Source organism: Neopelma chrysocephalum, unplaced genomic scaffold (assembly GCF_003984885.1).
Source record: "Neopelma chrysocephalum unplaced genomic scaffold, ASM398488v2 Primary Assembly neopelma1_45, whole genome shotgun sequence".
In the NCBI taxonomy this organism is placed as follows: domain Eukaryota; kingdom Metazoa; phylum Chordata; class Aves; order Passeriformes; family Pipridae; genus Neopelma; species Neopelma chrysocephalum.
In genome coordinates this window covers 1,688,945-1,710,691 of record NW_020897704.1, presented here as the reverse complement: position 1 = coordinate 1,710,691, position 21,747 = coordinate 1,688,945, and the positions used below count along the sequence as shown (strand labels likewise).

The following is a 21,747-nucleotide window of genomic DNA, read 5'->3' as shown; positions in this document are numbered from 1 at the left end:
TCTGACTTTGGAATAACAAGAGTCATCCTCTTGCCCATGAGGCTTCATTACTATAATTCCCAGAGCTGGGCTTGTAGCAGAGCATTTCTGTGGTGTGCTCAGAAAACGCTAAACTACAAGCTTATTGCTTCAAGTAACTGTGGTTGCCTGATTAATTACAGTCCTGCACTGGTTTGCTGTAAAGCAGCAAGACTGACCTAATTGATACAGTTGTATTCTTACTGTTAATTTTAAGCTCAAAGTTGCCTTCGAAAATCAGCCTAATATGCGTATGGATACCAGCCACCTTTTGTTTCTCAAAGGCGATGTGCATCAGCTGTTTACTGTGAAACCTTTGTGTTAATATCCAAATCCTCCTCAGTGGCATTTACTGCTGGTCACAGATGATGCAGTTTTAAGATATATAAAATAGCTACAAATAGAGAAAAATAACACCGTTTTGAATTCCTGATATACAAATAATTAAACCAGAACTAACTAGTTAACAAGTAGTTCTAGGAGCAGTGTAAATAATGGATCATGTTTGTAATGGACTAATAGGTGCTTTCAAGGCTGGATTCTCAAGTGTTTAATAAAGAGATGATCCTATGCCGCTGCCTTTTTCTCAGTGGAAACCCTAATAATAATACTTACATGCCTGTTTTCGTGAAACTTCCTATATCTGATATCTCCACCCCTGTGTCTAATGTGGTTGAAATTAGCTGAAAGTTTCAAAATTCTTAGCAAGAGAGGCAGTTACACAAAGCCAGAGAGGGCTTTATTATGCTTTATTGTTATGCTTTATTGCATAATATTGTTTCCTTAGGTAAAACTGATTGATACCTAATTTCCTATTACTCTACAAGTATGTTTTCAAGAAAAGAGTTCTTGCTTTCAGATCATTGTATTCAAGAAAAAAAAATAGCATTAGTGTCCAGACATTCAGCAACAAAGGCACTTCCTTGCAATACAAGTAGCAGTAGGGAACTGAAATTGATGGCACATTTTTCCTATAGTCTCCATCTCTCCCAGGTTCAGTTTGGACTGGACATTTTTCAGGAATGGAAGGCAAAGGAGTTTCTGTAAGTTATAGAAGTTATTTTGACATGTTATACATGAAGTTGTATTAGTAGTGGAACAAGAAGGATTGTAATTTTATGATATGGTTTCCAGGGTTTTGAGCCCTTTGATTCAGGCTTTTCCTTCTTAGGAAGAGGAGGAAGCCTTCTCAAAATATGGGTTTGTAACCATTCAGTCAAACAAGAAGCCTGGATGAGGGAATAGATCGGAGGAAAAACCCACAAAAGAATTTAAAACAACAGAATATGGGTGAAGGAAAAGGAGGGTTACCAAAGTCATGAAAATTTCTCTCTATGGCTCAGCCTGTATGATTTCCATATGCACATGGGAATATTCTTTTAGGTCCTAATAACAGTGCTGGATTAATGGGTGAACACAGACATTCAAAACATGAAACGGATATATTCCCTTGGTGGGACAAGACCTTAGTGTGCTAAGAGTTAGGATTTGCTAAGAGAAAATTTCAGGGGATACAGGGACAAGCAGTAGTGGTGGCAAACTAATCTTCAGGTTTTAAGCATCTTCAGTTTGCATTATATGTACAGTTTTTCATGTAGTAAATCCCATTTATGAAGCAGGTAATATTCTACTGCTTATGAATGACATTCAAATACTATCTTTTTGGGGTTTTTTTGTTGTTGTTGTTCTGTCTTGATATGTAAGTAATGAACAAAATTGCTAATGCTTAGATTCAGCAAAGTATTATTCATTTTAAGAAGATGCAAAAATGTTCTGGTTCAATAAAGGACTTCAGGATGTACCCAGTTTTCATTACACTGACATTTTAAAATGTACTGCACTCTCCTCATGGAACACTTTACTTACCTTTTGTGAACTATATTTCTTACACAAGCTGGATCTTATTCTTAGCTTTTGTGTGCTAAAACATTTTAAGATATACTTATTCCTATAACAAAATAAAGCAAGGAAGGTATTTGTGGTTTGTTTGTTTTTAAAGCATTTCTGTGCAATGGAAAGTTTCACAAGCACTTGCAAGAAATTTTTGTTCCCATGGTCGTCCGCTACATCGATCTCATGGAATCATCAATTGCCCAGTCCATTCACAGAGGTCTTGAACAAGAGTCATGGCAACCTGTCAAGTAAGTGCTTTTTACAAAATCTGAACAAAGCACCTGCCTATAGTTTTCTGTCTAATAAGGGGTTCTCCCCCATTGTCCTCTAAATATTCTATTTTTTTATTGTATTCCTACATTGTTTATTTCTTCACAGGAGCATCACCAACAGTCTTCCTAATGTAGCTCTTCCAAAAGTTCCAAGTTTGCCTCTTAATCTTCCACAAATACCTAACTTTACTACACCAACCTGGATGACTTCTTTGTATGAATCCACGTGTGTATTCTTCAATAACCTTCTGACTGTATGTCAGCTCTGCATGGCCTTGCTAGTGTTCTGTGCAGCTGTACTTGGATTGCATGGTGTTTATCATCTCTTAGTTGGAAATTATTATTTCTTGGGAGTGAGCCAAGCATGGACTGTTAGTGAGTTGCGCTTTCTAGTGCATTAAAATGTAGCGGTTTTAAGCCTGATAACACAAAATCAACTTGGCAAAGGTCTGTCATAGTATGAATGATGTTTAATATTCTAAACAACCTAATGACTCTTCTGAATTAATAAGCAGTGGGGAACCTTTTGGATAATTGATTTTAGATCATGGTTTTATAAAATGAGGCGGCCCATTATATTTTTGCATGGGTTTGATTAATTCATTGTATATTGGTTCTGAAAATCATTGATTGCAAATATTGTTGTTAGATTAAATGTCCATTTTACAGGAAAATATTAAAATATTAATAAGTACCCAGAATAGAAGTACATCCATTTCTTTGTCTGTTTGAAAATAACAAAAAGCATATTTCTTTCTGATTTTTCCCCAGTATTTCAGTGATCTTTTCTTAAAAAAAAAATAGAATATACATACCCTATTCTGTGGGAGTATTCCCTTAGTTACAGGTCAGATCTCTGTGTGAGGACACATTCATGTATGTTAGGGAAAGGCTCAAGAACCTTATTTTAGAAAAAATTATGAAAGACTTCAAAAAACACACATTCTAGACACAAAGCTTGATAATATGATTTCAAGCCAAGATTGTCTTCTCAAGTTTTATGAGTTTGTAAACGCTACTAACAAGCACTACATCTTTTTCTGCTAGGGTTCATAGAATCATAGAATACCATATTGAAAGGACCCTCAAAGATCATCTTGTCCTACCTTTCCAAAAAGCATGGTCTAGATTAGCCCAGCACCCTGTCCAACTGAGTCTTAAAAATGTCCAATATTGTGGAATCCACCACTTCCCCTGGGGGATGTTGGGGGGATTATTACAATGGAAGATTAGCCTCGTTGTGAAAAATTTTCCTGTTGTTTCCAATCAGAATCTCCCCCAAAGTAACTCAAACTCATTATCCCTTATCTTTTACATGTGAATCCTTGTACAAAGGATTTATTATGATTGTTGTTCTGCTGTAAATTCCCCTAAAAACTGACAAAATTCCTCTTAATCCTCGGCTGTGGTACCTTTTGTGTTTACTATAATAATGCTAGGTTTCTCCTGATATGCAAGTCATTTCAGCTCTTTCAATACAAAGTAATCAGTCTTCTGCAACTCAAATTCCTTTCTGCTATCTCCATGTTTTCAAGGGTCACTTTTTTTTTAAAGAATAGCTTTCACAGTTAAGAGCTGATTCATATTCATCTATTCTGAATATTGAATTTATAATTATTATATAATAAATACAGATTCTGATTGGAGGATTGTAGGGGTAGATCTTTCTTAAATGAAGGGTTTGGTGCAGCAATAAATTCCTAGACTGTGTTGTCAAAATACGTGCGAGTATAGTGAAATGGCCTTATCCTCCTTGCACGTTTTCTGGTATTTAGTTTCATGGTATGTATGGCAAAGTGTGCATAAAATCCTAAACTAATCAGTGAAGTTGTCACAGCATTTGGTGAACAGTGAGGTTGACATATGCTGTAACTACTTGCCAGCAGTATCTGTCATTCTGCTTTTTTTCAAAAGGAGTGGGGATGAGTAGTGTCCCCACTGCAGTATGACCTTTGTAAGGTCATCATCTCCTTTCAGCCACCCCACACAGCATTCAAGAACGTGCTGGCTCTGATGTAGGCACCTCTTCCTGTTGTTTTTGCATAAGCATAGAGCTTTGAGGTTATATTTCACAAGATGTGTATGAATTGACAATCGTGATTGAACATAGCATTAAGTTACCTTTTGTAATACTCTGGTATTCAGGCAGTATTTTAAGAATCAGCCTACCTACATCCTACTGAAGAGCCAAGTAACTTCTCAGAATGGCCATGTATTTGGATCAAATCAAAAAGCAAACGCACTGCAAGTCAGTTTTCCTCCTCCCATGCTAAGGAGTTTCCTTTTTCCTGCTGGTAATGGTGTCTCACCTTCCAGCAGAAGTGGTTTACTTTCACTGTTATGTGAAAGAAAGGAGTTTTATTTCTCTGCCCACTTCTCCCATCCCATCTTTTTCAGGGGGAACAAAGCTTCTTCCTATAGTCAAATTCTTCAACAGGGAGATTATAGAAGATACCTATGCTCCAATACCTGTTAAGCAAAACCTAGTGTTTCCTTACAGATTTCCCTTTCAATGTGATGAACACGCAACTTAAATGGACTAGAGTGGCACATTGTATTGTGCATATAGTCAGCAGAGGCTTGTAAGTTCAGGTGCCCAGGCCGTGCTTTGTCAGTCATCCCAGGTGGCTCCTTCTCTCCACTGACTCCCCCGAGTCTTCCTTTTCCAGTTCACCATACTCACTCATCTTAGCCATAAAGCTGATGCTTTGGCAAGAAGATGGCTATGTATACACAAAGTTCTACTGGACTTCCCTCTTTCTCTTTGAAAGTGATGATTTTGGCCAATTAATCATTATAAATTTGAATTACACAATGAAGAATCTACAGTCAAAAAGATTGAGAAAAAGCAGTCTGTGAGCCAATTGTGTTATAGTTATGGGTTTATCAAAGTCCTGTATCTGTTTTGTCTGTAATAGGAAGAGATTTCATATTCCTCAAACTTTACTAACGTTCATGTTCAGGCTCCTGAGTTCATGTTTAATTACCTTCATATTCAATAGAGCTGTAATGTGCCTACCTAAGAACTTTGGTGAAGAGAAAGAAGTGCAAATACATTCACAATTAGGCATCCCTTTTGTGTGCTTTATTGATGGAAATAGATTTTCCCCCTTTCACTTTAAAGAGATTATTTATATTTTTTAATTAACTGTTCCTTTTTCTCCACTTGTTTTGTAGCAGTAAATATATGCTGCTTATAACAGCATTTAGAAAGATCACCTCATTTGTAGTTATTTTTTTGGGCATTGGAAAGCAAGATATGAAAAGGGGAAATTGTTATGAGTAGTAGTCTGTTTTTCTTGATTAGTCTCAGGAGAGGACAACTCATAGGACACCTTGGCTAGACAAGCAGAGCAGTGTGGATTACTATTCCATTTGGCTGAAGATAACCTTAAAGAGCAAAAAAGTTTGAATATTGTGTAAAAGCTTCTATTCAGCCGGAAGGAGGGATTTTTTCCTTACTTATTAATTAATTCAAATGTACAACTTTAAATTGCTCTTCATATTTTAAATTTAATTTCTCTGACTGTTCTGAACCTGGCTTTTAAGTTAGATTTGTGGGTGATTTTAATTGTTAATGGTTTGATTTATATATTATTATTTTCAGTGCAGATATGACATAGTTTCAGTGACCAGAAATGCTGTAGATACAGGTTGTCTGTTGCTATCTGGTGCCAGTCTAGAACATCAGCTTCAGGAAAACTCAAGGCTAGGGAAACATGGAATAAGATATATGCTTATAAGACAATAGTCCTGCCTTGTCTTCCACCAGGCAGCATCAAAGGAAATGTGTCAGCTATATTCTTCCTGCTATGGCTCAGCTATAATGAGTGACCATCAGTGACCAGTGACCAGAAGGGACCAGCTGGAGCAGTCCCAGTGCCCTGATTGTGATATGAAGGGAGCTGATCTGAATGTGTCTGAGCTCTCATGCTGGACCTCTCTGTGTCTTTATGCATGCTGAAGGAGTCATGTGGCAACGTTTCATTTCTGTTTTGTGGGCTTTTATCTGTAGTGCCACATACATTCTTGTCATAGTGCTTGCCTCCAGTAAAGTGGTAGGAGGCCATGGTCTGCATTTTTTAAGGATGGGTATTTAAAAGTATAGCCATAGGACCGATGGAATAGTGAAATCTGGCTGATCTACGTTCTGTAGAAGTTTTGAAAATGGCTAGTTCCTTTTGAGCGTTCAGGAAGACGAATGTATATTGTGGGGGAAATTTCTTTTCTTCCAAAAATACTGATATGCAGTAAGAAAGAAGACTCAAGAAATGTGTTTTGGTTGCTCGATGCTTAGGTTGCTACACTCTTAAACTAAGAGAAATCATGGGGTAACTCTACCCCTAGTGTCTTTGAGGAACTTTACATAAGTTGCGAGATTCTTGCAAAAGTTTTGCTTCATCCTTCCCCTCATCTGCTGGTGGAAAGTAGAGAGATGGGGTTAAGTGCAACTGACTCTGAAATTATTGAAAATCCTCATCTGTTGAAGAAATTCTCAGGTGACCTTCTGAGCCCTGAATATACATCTTGAGGCAGCATACAGAATGTAAAGCTGGAGCTCACAAGGTGGGGACTCACAAAGGATTGTAGAGCTGGTGCCCTGTTCTGTAAACAGTCCTCACTAAACACTTAAGGGTAATATCTCAGTAGTAGCCTTAAAAAAACAGTAAATTTGGTAATTTATAAAATGACCATCATCGCCCTTTGGTAAATTCTAGAAGAATCAAAGACAGCTGCTTTTGAGTCTTGAGGTTGATTGATAGTGGTTTTAGATATTTAATATTTCTCCTATATTATTATATCCCAAGCCACCCTGTGGAGTTTCATATCTAGGCAAGAAATTATTTATTCCACATCTACTCTGGAGCCATGTGTCTGCATATTTTCCAGAAAGTGTGCTTTATTAGTGGACCATTTGACTAATTGCTACTTCTTAGGTACTTAGCAAGCTTAGTGGGAAGCTGCCTCTCAGCGTTCAGTGGATAACTGCATTACTTAGAAGGCTGCATGCATCTCCCAGATTTTATATGATATTTCTTGGACAAACGTTATGTCTTGGATCTTTTTTTTGCTGTGTTCAGTATGATACAAGGCATAATAAATAATTTAGATTAAAATGGACCTCTGGACTTGGTCCACTCTCCCAGTCAAAGTGTGACCAAACACAAAGTTAAATTCCCATTAGAAAAAAATAAGAGTGGATGACTAGATAGTACCTGAAAGCTTAATTTTTGACCAGCAAAGCAGTGGAGTTTGTGTTAATTTTCAAACCACAGATAACTAATAAATGTAGTTATTAATGAAAGAGTATCAGTTCAGTTTCCTGGTAGAGCAATATTATTCCATTCATTAGACTGAATTGGCTTTACCATACACATTCAAATAAAAACTTTCAGCAGACAAGAATGTCTGAATGTCCTGTCCCTTCACAAAAAAAAAAAAAAATTAAAAAAAAAATGTTTCTGACACTATGGATATAGATGCAGGTTTTATTTGAAAGCAGGAATTAATCCTGCTGCCAGGAGGAGGTAAAATCTGAGTTTAGCTCTTCTTCTGCAGCATTTAACAAATAAATTAGACATTGGTGTCTGGATGTGTGAACCAGGAACAAACAGTTTCTGTTGTAGCACTTTATTTTCCCTGCACATCTTTTTTGAATAATATGTCAGTCAAATTTAAATGTCATTAGACAATGCTGAATAAAAAAATTGAAGAATGGGAGATAAAAATTATATAAAAAGAAAACGAATGAATTAATGTTTCTCACAGAATGAATTAGTCTTCCATGAACCTGTGTCTATTATTACATTATTATAATTGCAAAACTTAATTTGGTAGTCTAATGAAACAAAATTAAGTGGCTACTAGGGAGTAAACGTGCATAAGAATACATTTATGCTATTATGTATACATTAGTCCTCCTGAGTCCTAAAGAATTTCCTTTGGAATTCCATTAGGCAAAAAAGAAAAAAAGTATGGAGGAATAAAAAACAGTTAAATTGTATGATCTGATGATGAAAACGGTTAGTTCTGTTTCTTGAGAAAGTATGGTTTGTTTTCTAGAAAATACATGTTTTTATCAACTGTAATATAAATCCTGAGATTGTTCCAATTTCTGTCACTATATGATATATCTTATTCTTTTATCCCAGTCATCTCAAAAATTGACTTAGTCACTTTTGAATCAGTTAATGTGCATAATGTAGCATCTACAGCTTCATTTACTGCCAGTGTACACAGCAAGTGTAATGATGTCTTCAATATTTGCTTGTCATATAACTTAAGAAACAGTCCAACAGGATTATAAATTTTCTAGAAGTTTTGATTTTTTTTTCCCTTCTATTCCTTAATTAAACTTAGTGATGTATAAAAATGGTCCCTGTTCGGGTTCAACCTTAACAGGTAATATCCATGTACAAGTTGTAACCTTAGGAGTCCCATGGGCCTTTTTCCTCTTTCTGCTGTTTTCTTTTAGGAGCATGATACAATGTAAAATTAACAATTACTGTTTAAAATAAGTGGGAAAAAAATACATGATATGAAAAAAGCCTAAACTAAAAACTGTGTCTGAAACTCTGGCATATCATTCTGTGCATCATGAAGATATCAAAACCTGTGCCATTTAAAACCAAAGCCAGAGTCGCTCAGAGCCAGCCTTTCTCTTAGGTGGGCACCCCTGCTCCCAGCTTGTCACCCATTGCCCAGTCCTTACTGGCTGTCCCCTTCACCTGCCCTGGCAGTCCCATTGGGAACTGAGGCAACATTGCAGAAGACAGCTGTGGCTCTGAAGTCATGGTTGCGTTAAGGCAGTAGGGCGAGGGGGCAGGTGGGTGGGTCTGGAAGGTGGTGGATGCTGTGAGACCAAAGCGGTGCTCCTGCTGCATCCATGCTGCCACTTCAGAGTCCTGAACATGAGCTATGCTTTGCTTCACTTCACTGCCCACTGCCTCAGCTAACCTGGTGTGAACCAATGGTGGTGCTATTTATTGTCTGAGGGGTGCATTAGGCGGTCAGATATGAGGTCCTTTCTGATTTTTCATTTGTTTTTGAATCAGACCCTGCTCTGTCCTGAGCAGCACTCACTCATTCCTTACGTGAGAGGTGGGATCACTTAACATTTTGATAATTCAGTTCTTTTGTCATGAGGCAGAAGAAACAAAATGGCAGTACTGATGTATTTAAACTACTTGGATCTGAATTGGGACCGTCAGGTGGAGTTTGGTTGCTTGTGTCACTAGCATCCTGGAATTCCATACTGCGTAGTATGCAGTAATCCTAAATAGTAAGCCAGGTGTTGCAGTACAATACATCATTAAAATGTAAATTATCTGCATTGACAGTGGAAGTGTAACTGTAGTTACTACTAAAATTAGCCATCTTGTTGTATTTCATCACAAGCAGTTCTCTTTAAATTTATCAATCTGTTCAAGGTGGAAGAAGAACTTTAAAATTATATGGACAATCTGAGGTGACACAGAGCCATATTAATGCCCTGGTTTTGTATGCACACAAATTTCTTTGAATAGTTTCTGTTTTCTTTTTTTTCCACATGGATCTGATGTTATTCCCTCAGTTAGAATTAATGAGCATTTATCAAGGGACTATATGTCTGGATATCTCTTTTACAATATTTCTGCTAGCATCCTCATTTCTTTGGTAGACTTATCTACCAGAGTTATGAAGGCAAGAAAATGTATATGCTGTCTTCACTGTTTTGAAAAGATCCTTAATACTAATAATTCCTGCACCCTATATTTTTCCTGTCTTGATCTAAACTTTGAGCCACTTCATTTTCCATGTTCCCCAACTTCCCATGTACCTCCCTAGCCTGTCATATTTCTCAGCTAACAGATGAGAAAAATTTTACTTTTTTCACCCTAATAGGAAATATTTTAAGTTTTCCATTACTATTTTTACATTTTTTTAAGTAAGAGCAACTGTGCTAAAAAATACAGGGAAATGAAGGAGGAAGATGGTGTGATAAGGAAATCTTACTACCTTAGATAATTCTGTGGCAACTGGGATAGACATCAATAAATTTATCTTCTCTTTCTTGGGGGCTTTGTTTTGTTTTGTTTCTTATAGGAATGGATCAGCTACATCAGAAGATCTTTTCTGGAAACTGGATGCTCTACAGATGTTTGTTTTTGATCTTCACTGGCCAGAACCAGAATTTGCCCACCATTTAGAGCAGAGACTTAAACTCATGGCCACTGACATGATAGAAGCCTGCGTTAAAAGGTACAGTTGAAATGATCAATTAAAAATTGGGAGAGATTTGAAAGTGAGCACAGGAACAGCCATACTGGCTTGCAGAGGTATATCTGTACCAGAATTCTGTCACAGGAATCAGGGCAACTCTGAAGAGATCATGACTTGTGTGTATTTCCCAGCATCTGGCAATCAGCAATTTGGCAACATATAGGAAATACCAAGGAGAATTTCTAAATTTCTACATGTGTTGTGAATAGACCCTTGCAAGTGAATAAAGCAAATATTTTTTTTCTATTCCATACTTTTGGCAAATATTAACAGATCTCAGAATTCTACAAGAAGAAATAATTTTTCTTTTTGCCGGTTTCCCTCCCCCCTTACTACATTATTCTTTATATTCTGTTAATAATATTACTTAATTTGTCAATTTTAGAGTACTGTCTTTAAGAAATATATTACAAACTAAAGAGTATACAACATTTCTGCATTTGTACAATAAGCAAAACCAGTAGAAAACAAGTAAGTAAACAATAAACAACAAATCCAACTGAAACTAAATTTTATAGTGCTAAATTTCTGGAAATTACAGAAAATGCAGAGTCGTGTTTTCTTGAGCTGTATCTAAATGCGACACATATTGCCATTGTCTAAAACTTTGCATCATACAGATTTGACTGTGTGTATTTTAATGGCATACACAAACTAGGCTAAAAATGGCTCACTGCCAGGTCACAACCAAAAGCTGGGAACAGAATTATTATCACAGAAACATTACAAAAAACATTCCTTATGGGTTGTTTTTTGGTCTGTGATATCAATCCTGATACCTTTGCTGCTTGATTTCATAGTCAGTAAGAAGATTCAGTTGGCAACAAATGGTTTAACTAGTAATACACAATAATCCTAGTATCAATACATAAAATACATTAATATTTTAGACTTAATTCATAACATGCTGGTCTTAATACACTAATTATGTTGTAGTGGGGTCAGAGATACTGTACAACAGGTAATAAAGATTAGACAGTAGCAACTCAGAAAAGAATGATGAAACTGTTCTATTCTAACTCTTCTTGTGATATTATCTTAAGAATTTTTAAAATGGAAATAAGATTCTTCTGTTCCCATTTTCTAAGAATATTGTGTCAATTTCTGGTGCCTGCATTTAAAAATAAGGGTAGGAATAAAACATTACATTTATATTTATGTATGCTGAACTATAATATATTGCAATGACATTATTCCTTATTTGCACTGAGAAGAAAATAGGGAGTTTGTATTACATGTCTCTGGATATGTCTTAATTTTTAATATAAATACTAATGTTTTCTTAATAATAAACTTATTGTCTAAAATTCTCATTTGTATTAAAGCCAGAAGAGAATTGTTTTCATTATATTTCTTAGAAGCAAGCATTTGATTGATGAACTGCATTTTAGGGTAGAAAAGCTGGAAAATTGTGGGGTATTTTCATTGCTTAAAACTGTTTTTAGTCATCATACAAGGAAACATATTGTTATCTAGTAGGCAAGAAGATAACACTTTTATTGTTCAACTGAATTCACTGAAACCCTGCAGAACCTTGAGATTGCCACCAATGCAATTGTTTATTGAATAGGCGGATGTTCTGCACTTACCGAATTTTAATTCTAAAATGTTCTCCTGTGCATGTACATTGTTAAGCCAACATGTTTAGTAAGATTTACACATTTGTACAGCGATTGTTCAGAATTATCAGAGATACTCATACTGCAAATTGTATTTTAATATACAGAACAAGAATTGCATTTGAACTCAAACTGCAAAAGACAAACAAATCAACAGACTTGCGTATCCCTTCTTCTCTGTGTACAATGTTTAACGTCTTAGTTGATGCTAAAAAACAGACAGCTAAACTCTGCATACTGGATGGGGGGCAAGAGGTAAGTGGAATTTTGTCTGTTTAATTCCTATGTTCGGTTGATCTGAAACATCTCAGACTGCAGACAGTCCTTAGAAGAGTCATTTCAAACTAACTGAAATGCACCACATAGCTCTGTACAACTGATCCCTACAGGTGTCATGCAAGACACAACACCTCATCTTCCACCAGAGAAGACACAGAGTGCTTCTGTAGTTTATTTCCTTTGACCTGTGGGTCTTTTGAACATTCAGAGGATTTCTTGGCTCACAGCCCCTCCAGGAATTTCTCTTGGGTTGCAACAGAGAAAGAGCCTGCTTCTTTTGCAATAGTAAAATAGAAGCAAAACATTGTCCTTTGCAGCTAGGTTTCAAATGAGGAAAGTTTGATTTTAAATGGCTCATAGACCCAGCATTCATGCCTATGAATATCTTGAAAATAGAGGAAAGAAATAATCAGGTAATTTAGTGGGATTCTTTTATTTGGTCTCCAAGGACAGGGACCATTTTGGCAGTAGTCTGCTGCCAGGACTATAGATACTCCACAGTGGAGCATTGATGTACTTTCAAAGGATATGAAAACTTCAGTGACTACTGTCCTTCCCCTGTTGTCATTCTCATCAGGAATAACGCATGAAATGAAAGGATATACTATATAGACTGGAAAGACCACCAGCGTAAAATTAAAAGTGTTCTCTCTGTGTTAATGCATCATCAGTGTAATTTGGTTTGTAATTTGTTTGATTTGGTTTTGGAGAGAGGGGAAAAAAAAATTTCAGAATTTGTCAACAAAAAAGTATGTCTGCTTTAGGCACACATTTACATTATTTGGTCATTTGATTTTTGCATTTCTGTACTGTGCTCCTCATTTCATTGACTGATCTTTCAAAGTTAGTGTATTCTATGTAATTGTCCTTTTTTTTTCCCTTAATTCAATGAGACATTCATCATTTTCCTGTTATACCCTGTCGTCTTTATTTTTCCTTTTGGTTTCCTGTGATGTGAACCAGTTTGCTAGTCAATGGGTAAGTGTCTCTTCACTGTTTTTTAGTTTACATTTTTTCATTGAACACTAACATCTACTTTTTATTTTAAATGGTAATATTGCTTTTCATGTTAATTTTTTAGCCAGGCCCTCAGAATTCCCTTACAGTCTGCCCTTGCAACAGACTGATCATCAGCTTCTCTGTTCTTTCCTCATTCATCCTCTAAAATGATTCCAGATGAATTCTTCTCTCTGCTGCTTTTCAGACCCAGTGTGCTGTCCTACCAGGTCACAAAGTTTTAGACTCTTTCACCTCTCAGTGAGGCTCATCAGAAGTAACCTCAACTAACAACTCTTTATATGAGGCTGATGCTGCCATTTCATCTTTCACACAGTGTACAAGCAGTAAACTGCAAGCACACACATGCACAGCCTTCTTTGGGGACAGGCAATACCAGCGCCTCTATAACAACCTGCAGGAGACAGATAGCATAGCCTCACTGTCCGCAGAGTCTCCTTCTGCCTGCTCTGGATGATGCCTTCTGCACTGTCAGCCAGTCTGCTCAAAGTTCAGCCATCTTAAAGCCTTTATTCTGGAGTCAAATAATCTTCCAAGAGGATCTGAAGTTTTGTTTTGTTGAGGGTGGCTGTTTTAGTATAAGTTGGCATGGGGGAGAAATGGGTTAAGGTATTTCTGATCCCATGATTTTCAAAATAAAACATGAAAAAAAATCAGATTGAAGTAATTGAAGAATTATTTTAAACAAATGTTGTAATTTTGGAAGCTTGTGTTTTTTGAGTTACTTGACTCTGTTCTTTTTTTCCATGGTCAGAAGTGAAGTTACTGATTATATTCTATTTCTGCAAAATTATACTTGCTTTGTGGTGAGGAAAAAAAAAAAGAAAAAAAATACCAGAAAAAAATAGGGGAACTGATCTTGCAAACATAGATCCATTAATTTAATGTACTATGGAGGTAAAGCTGCAGACCATTTCTGAGGGGACAACTGGTTTTTCCTGGATCATAGGAATGTGTATAGTTTCAACATTCATCAGTGGGAGAATAATTGCTTATTGTTTTCAGAGAGTAAGAAAGCATTGCCTTCTGAACACTGTGTAAGCAACAGATGTCATAGGCAGTTTGTGGTGATTTGAGTCCTTAGCAGATCAAGACAATATTATATTGGTCAAGACATTAATACGGTTGGAATGTAATATATCTGAAAATGTAGAAAGTTCTTTGATAAATTTCTAATATACTCTTTCACTGCTCCAATATATTTGCTGATGTTTGTCTGAGTTCTGTGTTCACATTTCCCAAGTTTTTTTAACCTTTTAAAAAAATTAAAACCAAAAATTGATGTATTTGTTGTTAGTGCCTGTAGTAGATACATATATGTGGGCAAACACAACTTCTAGTTTTCTTCTCTCTTAATTCAGATCCAGGTTTGGTATCTGTGCTATTTAGAAAATTATTCCTAAATATATTAAGCAGATCAGATTTACTGTTTTGGTTTGTGTGACAATTCTGAGACAGAATAAAAACAGCCTTTAAAAACTTAGAACTCTAAAAACTATTCAACTGGCAGCTGCTAAGTTAGGCTAATGTTTACACTGACCTCAGTACTTTTACTCTGAGCATTATGCTGCTAGCTGTTCCAAGTAGCCTTGAACTATGAAGATAGGGTTAGTCTTTACAAGTCACATTTTCTGTGAAGTGGCTATTGGGGACAATCTTTGCTGTCAGATAAATGTTTCTAAAGGAAGAATTACTGTTTAAATTGATGTGCCTCCTTGACAGAATGGGATCCCTAGTTCCTGTTAATTTCAGGAGAGAACTCTGTAGCATTATCTAAAAACTCTTTCGGATTTATTTTAAAAGCATTTGCTTAAAAGCACCTTCTTTATGAAAAAGCAAATGAAGTCTGTTTTATTATGCCTTCTATGGCCTATTAATTTGTTACCATCTATTCTGCTTTGTTGATGAAATTTTAATTTTGCCCTTGCTTGAGCATATTGTAAGATTTGTATAAACTGCGGCTCACTGTGCTAACAGAAAGGCTCTTTTAGGATGAACAATTGGAGCTCATTTTATTTCTAGAGGACATTTAAAATAACTTATGAATGAGAGTTGTCAGACATGAAATGCTGTATTAATTAAATCTTATTCTAGTCTTTTTGCTTCTCCAGCTAAACTAACGCTTTAGAAAAAAATACATGGCCACCTTAATTATATAGGAGAAGACAAAAAGTATCCTTCACATTCCTTTGCCTGAATAAGTATAAGAACTCAATTCATCTAAATAATAACCCCATTAGCTGCTTAACTCAACAGTGTACATGGGAAAATTTTCAACACAGAATGTAAGAAAGTGTTGATTGGGTGGATCATTTTCAAGGGTTTGTTCTTCTGATGTTCAAAATGATAATTTTAAGTAAATCTGATCTGGCAAGGTTATCAGCTTTGCACATTTCCGACTTATGACAAAAGTGTGTGTTTATATACATGCTAATGCTTCTTTATCTTTTGAAATACAGCAACAGTACCATTCAAAAATAGATGACTTGATTGAAGAAACTGTTAAAGAAATTAGTTCACTTCTTGTTTCAAAGGTAAAACTATTTACATTTTAATTTATAATAAAGCAGAAAATTGTTGAACTTTGGAGATGTCTTTAAATATCACACAGTTTTTCAATACACAGTGAGATTTTGGGGGACAACAGTATGATTTTTAAATAACAGTCATGCAAATGATACTGAATTTACAAAATTAAATTTTGTAACTCATTAGGTACACAATTTCTGTGCAACCTGCTATTCAGATAAGTTTGTCTGTTGTATTTCTGTTATAGACAGGAACTTCTAGCAGCTACTAGAACTAGTAGGAATTAATTATGTAGATATTATCTTAAGAAAGACCATGTGTTATTTTTTGTTTAATTTTTTACATGAAAACTTTCTTCCTATCACTTAGTATTTAAATTTTGTATGTAGAGATGGACAACATCCAGAGTTGCAGTTTAACTTTTTAATAAGATTTTGTTCCACAAACCATTTAATTTAAAATATTTTATAAATTGTAGTTTCTTTAAATTGATTTTTTTTATATTTACTAAGAAAAAAATTCTTTGAGATGATATAGGGCCTTTGAAGAAAACTTAAACAATGTCTTGTGTTTCTGTAGCACCTCTTCTCCAGTAAAAGTCTTAAGTGCTTCATATAAAAGAAAATCCCTAATAGGTTGAAGACACAGAAAATAATGACAGAAAAGAAAGATTTTATAAGAAGTTTTGTTATCTATGCATTGCAAACTACCCAGAACTATGATTTTCAAAGTAGGACAAATAAGCCATACATTTACAATTTGAGTTAGTGACAAAAAATAAGACTCTGGTCCTATTTTCATCATTCCTTCGTTTTCACTTGTCACTGCTTGCTGGCGGGGGATGGGAGGAGCAGGAATCTGCTTTCAGATTGACACCCATCAATTGAAGAGGAAGGCTTTGTAGAATCATTGTAGAAATTTGAGCAAAATGTGTCCACTTACTGATAAGTGAAATTTTGATGTAAAAGTAACTACGAACAATTCAATTAAGAGAGTTTCAAGTTTTACATGCTGCCTGTCATTGCTGCGGACTAACCTTCCAATTTATAATTTTAGTTTTATTGAAGAGGGAGAGGAAGAAAGGGGAATTTAATCAGAGCAAATCATGCTATTAAAGGTTAAACCTTTTGATTTTTATCTTTTTTAATATCTGAGATTATAAAAGAAGGAAGAAAATAATCATATTCCTCCTGGATGTGTGTACAAGAAATTCTAGAGACGACTACTGTCAATACAGAGGGATTTGCATTATTGGTATCACATATAGTATTACCAGAGGTTAAAATCTCAGAACCGGAAGCATATATTCCATGTCATTGGCTGATCATTAGAAGTTTAACCAGTGTCTCCTCACTGGAGATGTGAAATGCCATGACATCCTGATTGCTTCTGTTTCAAGGCAGAAAACTTCTGAAGGTACAGTGGGACACTGATGTTTTACTCTTGGCTTTGGCCAGAAAAAATACACATCAATGTGCATGATAGCCATATGTGTTCATTTTTTGCATCTAATATATTTTCACTATTTTTTAGCCTTCACCTCTGTATTACTTCCTTTGTGTTCCAGTGGAATTAGTATTTCAATCATTGTTTTTAGCTGCAAGTCATTTATGAAAATGAAAATAGAACTTTCATTTCAATGCTGCTTTAATTGGTAAGGATTATACTGGACATTTTTTTGTACAAGGCTTACCAATCTAAAGCATTTAAAAAATCACTGTTAAAAACCAGTGAAACAAAGCACAGTGTGTTTTGGGGTAACCAATTCAGAGAATATGAGGCATGCACAGAAATGCTTTTAGAGCATCACAAGTCCATACACTGAGATCTTGGAAAACAAGCTTCCAGCGTCATAACTAAGCCTTTTGTTTAAACAGACATCCTTCATACTGCGATGTTTTGCTCTCTGTTATTTTGTGTCCCACTTGTATTGGAACCGTATGTTGGCACTGAGGACACCATGTGTTTTGTGAGATCAGCTTTTTCCATAGCAGGTCTTTGCACAACAAGATCGAACACTTTTCTGCAGAAAGAACCCAAGAATCCTTGCCAGTCAGATAAAATGAGTTAAAGTATGAACAGCAGCTTCTCACAAGAATGCAATAGCAAAACAGAAAGCTGTTTTGTAATAAAGGGGGTGCAGAAACAACTGCCACTCTCTCTCATGATGTAGATTTATTCTTTGATTGGCACCTATGTACTGGTGTCTTAATTAATCACTGTAAATATGACAGGTTGGATTGATAAATGACAAATGTAGGTTTGCACTTGCTCCTGCTCCTTGAACTGTTAAGAGCAGGGCTTATTGTAAAGTGATGATCTCAGTTCCTCTGGAAGTGACACTGTTGTGACACTGTTACAGTGCCCATTAACAGCATGCCAGATGGAATTTTGTTCTATCCTCACACTCATAAAATGATACTCATGGTTGTGGGAATGACTGTGTTGAGAGCAAGGGACAATTTTTAATACAATCTTTATATAAACTGAAAAGCAATTTATAAGTGTAAAAGAAATGTGCATGAATACAACAGCTGACAGAATTTTATGTTATAAAGCATTAATTACTTGAGCAACATAACATCACAGAGGGCACGCAAAGGGAATTTGTATGCTGATTTGGGGAAGTTTAACCATTAAAGCTATAATCCATGCAATTAGTTAGATTTTTTTTTTTGGTCAGCAATAAATTTTGGCAAAAACACCTCTTACTGAGGAATCACACTACTCAGAGAATCCCAGGTGGCAATAGATGGGAGAGAAACCATACCGTACCAGAGACTTTGAGTATACATTTTCTTGCCTCCTTCTTGGCCATGGAGTAGCAGCTCAACAGCATATGCTGTTGACAGAAAATTCTAGTGCTATTACACTGCTGGGTGAAATCAGAGCTGGGTTTCTATTCTACTTGCAAAGGTAAGGGAAACATGATATCAAGATCACCACCTTTAGCAATAGCGCTCTATTGTCTTTGGAGCTGTGATCTTAGAAACTATGGTCCTAAAAAATAACATGTAATTTCTACCCAAAGTACGTACTGGGTACACACACTGTTGTATTTAACCCCACGTTCTAGAGGCAGCAATGTTGCATTGGAATCAGGCCCACCTCAGCAGAAAATTTGGGTTGAGTTTCTATTTCTGCAGTGGTTCAGCAGCTTGATCAGTTGGTGAAGCTGCATAATGAAGGTTCTCCTTGATTTCAAAGCTTTGTGAAATGGAGAAAGTGATCAAATTTACAGTTTTCATTGCCCTGCTGAAGAATAAAAATATGAGGATGAAAAATTCCCATTCTCATTCCAAATACTTAATTTTTATACTGTGCATTTGGATTTCTCTCTGTGCTTTTCCTCCAGGTTGTTTCAGTATTGGAAGGTGTGCTGTCTAAATTGTCAAGATACGATGAAGGCACTTTCTTCTCATCATTAGTTTCGTTCACTGTAAGTGTTTGGATTCACAGTGTTTCTGTTCTTTCTGTGCATAATTCTGAAATTGTGTACAATCTGTAGTAATAAATACTTACTGTGTCTTTTATGCTTGATTTTCTAAAGGTGAAAGCAGCTGCAAAATATGTTGATGTTCCTGTAAGTAGAACATTTTTTAATTCATTTATTCTAGTGTTCATAATAATTCAAAAAGTAGAGGGGTTTTAGCTCACAATTTTTATTGTTGACATTTTGCTTTCCTACAGAGATTCATTATAGCTTTACACAGAGTATTTAAACAGTCACTACAACCCTGAGAGGGCATTTCATTCCCCTCGGGCAACGAGTAACTCTCAAAGCAAAGCTTGGAAAGGTTATTCTCAATGCACTTTTTCAGTTGTGGAAGAGTGAGGATTGTAACTTAGACAGTCTTTTGTAGGCTTCTTTCCATCATTTGGATAAATTGCAGTATAAGCAACAAGTAAAAGCATCATACTTGAATATCCATTATTTCTTGATTTGTTACTTCAGGACTCTGCTTATTTAACCTTTTGCTTGCTAAATCCCCATTTGATTTACCAGTGCTTATGCAATGGTTGTGTGGTTTAAATAAAAAATAAAAAGGGTAAATGCTGGAGCCCTCTTATAGATAGAAGCAAAATTCAGTTATTAAAATATTTTTATAGAGTATGATAATAGAATATCTTTTCTTTAAATAAGCAAAGAAAAAGTTATAAATATTGTCATTGTCACTGTTGTTATCCTTTGTTCTCTCAGAAGTCTGTGCTCTCATCTTTTTTTAATGCAATTCTAAAAAAATCTTATTTTCCAAGCATAACAAAAAAAAAAAAAAGACTAAAATTTTTACGTTAATGATCTTACAAAAAATTAAATTACAATGTAGAAGAGTGCCAGACATGCTAGACTGTGTGGTGGCCAGAAAAACTCTTAGCAGTTCTGTGCTGAAAAATACAATGCTTGCAAGCTGAAATGAATTTATTTTTTTAATCTGTGTGTGCTAAATGAAAGGAGAAATCTCTGTTTCGGGAATTTGTTATTTTGCTTTCAGTATGTTTGCTTTATTCATAAGATAAATTGTAATAATTCTGTTGTTTTCAGATGATGTTTTCAAATAATTTTTTTTTCTTATGTGGTTGCATGGGGTTTTTTAGCTTTATAAATGCTCTTGTGTTTTATAAAAAAGACAAAAGTAGGCTTAGTCTAGCATTTAAAGGAATGACCTCATATCAAATTCAGTTAATTTAGTATACCTCTTGTTAGTATATTGTGCTGTGGAGCTGCCCCAAAAGGTCCTTGGTGAGGCACTTAAGACTCAAAAACCTAAGAAAAAATTACTGAACAAACAAGAAATTCATAGACTTCTTTCAGCTAACATGGAAAACTCTCCAAATTACATAGGATATCTATGAGGAGGAGACATCAAAGTCTTTTACCATTGGCCTGCATATATTGACATTGAAGTTCGCAGTAAAGATGAGACTGAAAAATACCTTTGCCCCAAGCTCAGGGGAATATTGCACACAGGGATGCACTCACTGCTTCAGAAGGAGAGGTTGGCAGAGCGGGGAGATTGTTGCTGGGGCCCCATTACCCTTTTCACATTCACTGAATGGTGGTGCTTGGCTTGAAGAAATGACCAGATTGTAGACAGGCTGACAGTATCCTTGTATTGTTACAGTGTCTTCACTTTCCAGCTATCCCACACACCTTTCCCACAGCCCAAGATACAAACTGGACTATAGTTCCACAGTTGTAAACCAGAAGTGTGAACTGTACTTCTGTGAGGGTGTGGATCTGACCAGACAAACATTTTCCAAATTCTAGAGGACTTTTTATCTGGGTTGAAAGAGTTTTATAGGCTGTGGTTTGATTTTGCTTCCTCACATTCTTCTCCTTGTTGTGAAGATGTAGTTGAGGCCAAGAAGAGCCATTACTCTCGCAACTGACAGCGAGTGTCCAGTCTGAATAGCACCTAAAATCACCAGATGTCAAAGTAGAAAATTCCAGCTGCAAAAGGAAGCTCTAAGTCATCATGTCACAAGGTCATCACCTGTGCTCGCAGCTGAAGTGAGAAGTAGAGTGAGGGACAGCACAGAGGGAGGAATCTATGCTGAGTTCTTGGCAGTGTGATATTAACCTAGCAAGTCTGCACTGGAGCTAATTAAAAGCCTCATGTGCTTTTATTTTGACCTGATACAGTATTAAATCTCTTCTTGTCCCTCCTTACCATATAGCTGCATATATGGAAGTGACTTAAAAGTGACCACAGTAGGCCCTTTCTTTTGATGTAGTTACAAATATGTGCAGAACTGCACTGTGTTAGACAATGGAATTCTGCCCCTGTGCCCCACCTCCCTCCATTCAAAGATCTCACTTGGTCACCTTAGATCACCTGGTGCATCTAGGAGAGAAG

At 35.9% G+C, this 21,747-nt stretch overlaps 1 protein-coding gene and 1 long non-coding RNA gene across 23 annotated transcripts in view; one reads left to right on the top strand and one right to left on the bottom strand.

Annotated features, from left to right (window-relative positions):
- Positions 1–21,747, top strand: part of CADPS2 (calcium dependent secretion activator 2) — a 294,545-nt gene that overhangs the window by 242,324 nt on the left and 30,474 nt on the right. For 7 of the 22 annotated variants that reach the window (XM_027679164.1, XM_027679165.1, XM_027679161.1 and 4 more), the window contains 6 exons: positions 2,018–2,159; positions 10,269–10,424; positions 12,172–12,319; positions 15,820–15,894; positions 19,245–19,328; positions 19,440–19,472. In XM_027679164.1, the coding sequence (XP_027534965.1) occupies positions 2,018–2,159; positions 10,269–10,424; positions 12,172–12,319; positions 15,820–15,894; positions 19,245–19,328; positions 19,440–19,472 (638 nt within the window). Of the gene's footprint in view, positions 1–2,017; positions 2,160–2,289; positions 2,410–10,268; positions 10,425–12,171; positions 12,320–13,306; positions 13,322–15,819; positions 15,895–19,244; positions 19,329–19,439; positions 19,473–21,747 lie in introns of all 22 variants that reach the window. The other 15 variants (XM_027679152.1, XM_027679150.1, XM_027679147.1 and 12 more) reach the window with 3 other exon arrangements.
- LOC113965572 overlaps positions 20,221–21,747 on the bottom strand; it is a 36,039-nt gene continuing 34,512 nt past the window's right edge. The window contains exon 4 of the long non-coding RNA XR_003533575.1: positions 20,221–21,396. This is a non-coding gene — a long non-coding RNA (uncharacterized LOC113965572). The remainder of the gene's footprint in view (positions 21,397–21,747) is intronic.